Raw genomic sequence first — 1176 nt, 5'->3', positions numbered from 1 at the left:
ATCTAAATGCAGCCCTGCCACCGATAGTGTCTGCCCCTGTGACTTACTGATTGACATTGCAAAATATAGTCTAAGCGGGAACTGCAGACGGCGAAATGCAAAGGGAATATCTGCATCAGATGGAATGAGTGGGATTCTGGGGATGAAAACGTCCTCTCCTTTGCAAGAGAATTAAGAAACTCCACTGGATATTTCACTGCCTGGTCGTCGTCGGGTACAGAATCGATTGACCCGTACACGTGCAGCCTTCCGGGAAGCTAATGCAGCAACTTAGCGCTGAGAGCGACCACTGTGCTGTTTTTTGGAGCCAAAATGGCTCTTTCAGAAATCCAATTCATGTCAAGGTAGTTCCTTTGTAGATTTGGAAAAACGTGCCTCTAGATCATCGGAATTACTGACAGTGGTGCAGAGGTGAGTTAGTGACAGTTCTCCGTTTTCATCGAGCGGAACAACACCGTTTCCGATCAACAATATGTCAGATGCAATATCTGATGCCATCTGGTCACCACGAAACCGCGCTCTCATGTTTGTTATGAGAGACAATGTTGTAACATTTTTCCACAGTGGGGAGGACTTTAGGCAGGCCTTGACTACATCTGGCCTAGTTCCCTTGAGTATTACAGGAAGCGTTTGTCGGAAATCGCCAGACAGGAGGAGAGTTATTCCACCCATCGTAGCGGGACAGTCTCTAATGTCTTGAAGAGTGGTGTTGAGAGCTTCGAGGGATCGCTTGTGGGCCATTGTGCATTCATCCCAAACTATCAGCTAGCAACTCCGGAGAAGCAAACCCTTTTCAGACCTATCGGTGATGTTACAGGAAGGCACTTCGGACCTTGCCAAATCAATTGGTAGCTTAAAGGTTGAGTGCGCTGTCCTGCCACCGGGCAGTAAAGTTGCTGCAATGCCAGAGGAGGCCACAGCTACGGCTACGTCTTTTCGGTCTTTAGTAAGAAGCTGAATAACAAACGTTTTTTCCTGTCACTCTAGGTGCATCAAGAAAAGAACAATACCCCTTTTCGTTTCTGCATGTGGTCAAAGATGGTACTGTAAGCCCACTGTTGCTCAGGCAGAAGTTTGGGCTCATTTTGCTGGATGTATTGATTATTAAGGGCTTCAGTGTCATAGGACGTTTCACGTATTAACTCTGTTGGTATTAAAGGCGTCCCGTGGCGCAAT

The 1176-nt window shown here is 47.0% G+C and overlaps 1 protein-coding gene across 1 annotated transcript; it reads right to left on the bottom strand.

The window, feature by feature from the left end:
- Positions 1-339: 339 nt before the first annotated feature.
- Positions 340-741, bottom strand: LOC115224828. The gene has a single exon (XM_029795765.1). The coding sequence runs from the start codon at positions 739-741 to the stop codon at positions 340-342; it is 402 nt and encodes a 133-aa protein (XP_029651625.1).
- Between the last annotated feature and the right edge of the window lie 435 nt (positions 742-1176).

Source organism: Octopus sinensis, linkage group LG2, assembly GCF_006345805.1.
Source record: "Octopus sinensis linkage group LG2, ASM634580v1, whole genome shotgun sequence".
NCBI classification, from domain to species: Eukaryota; Metazoa; Mollusca; class Cephalopoda; order Octopoda; family Octopodidae; genus Octopus; species Octopus sinensis.
The sequence above is the reverse complement of the archived record's forward strand: the minus strand, read 5'-3'. Positions and strand labels throughout refer to the sequence as shown.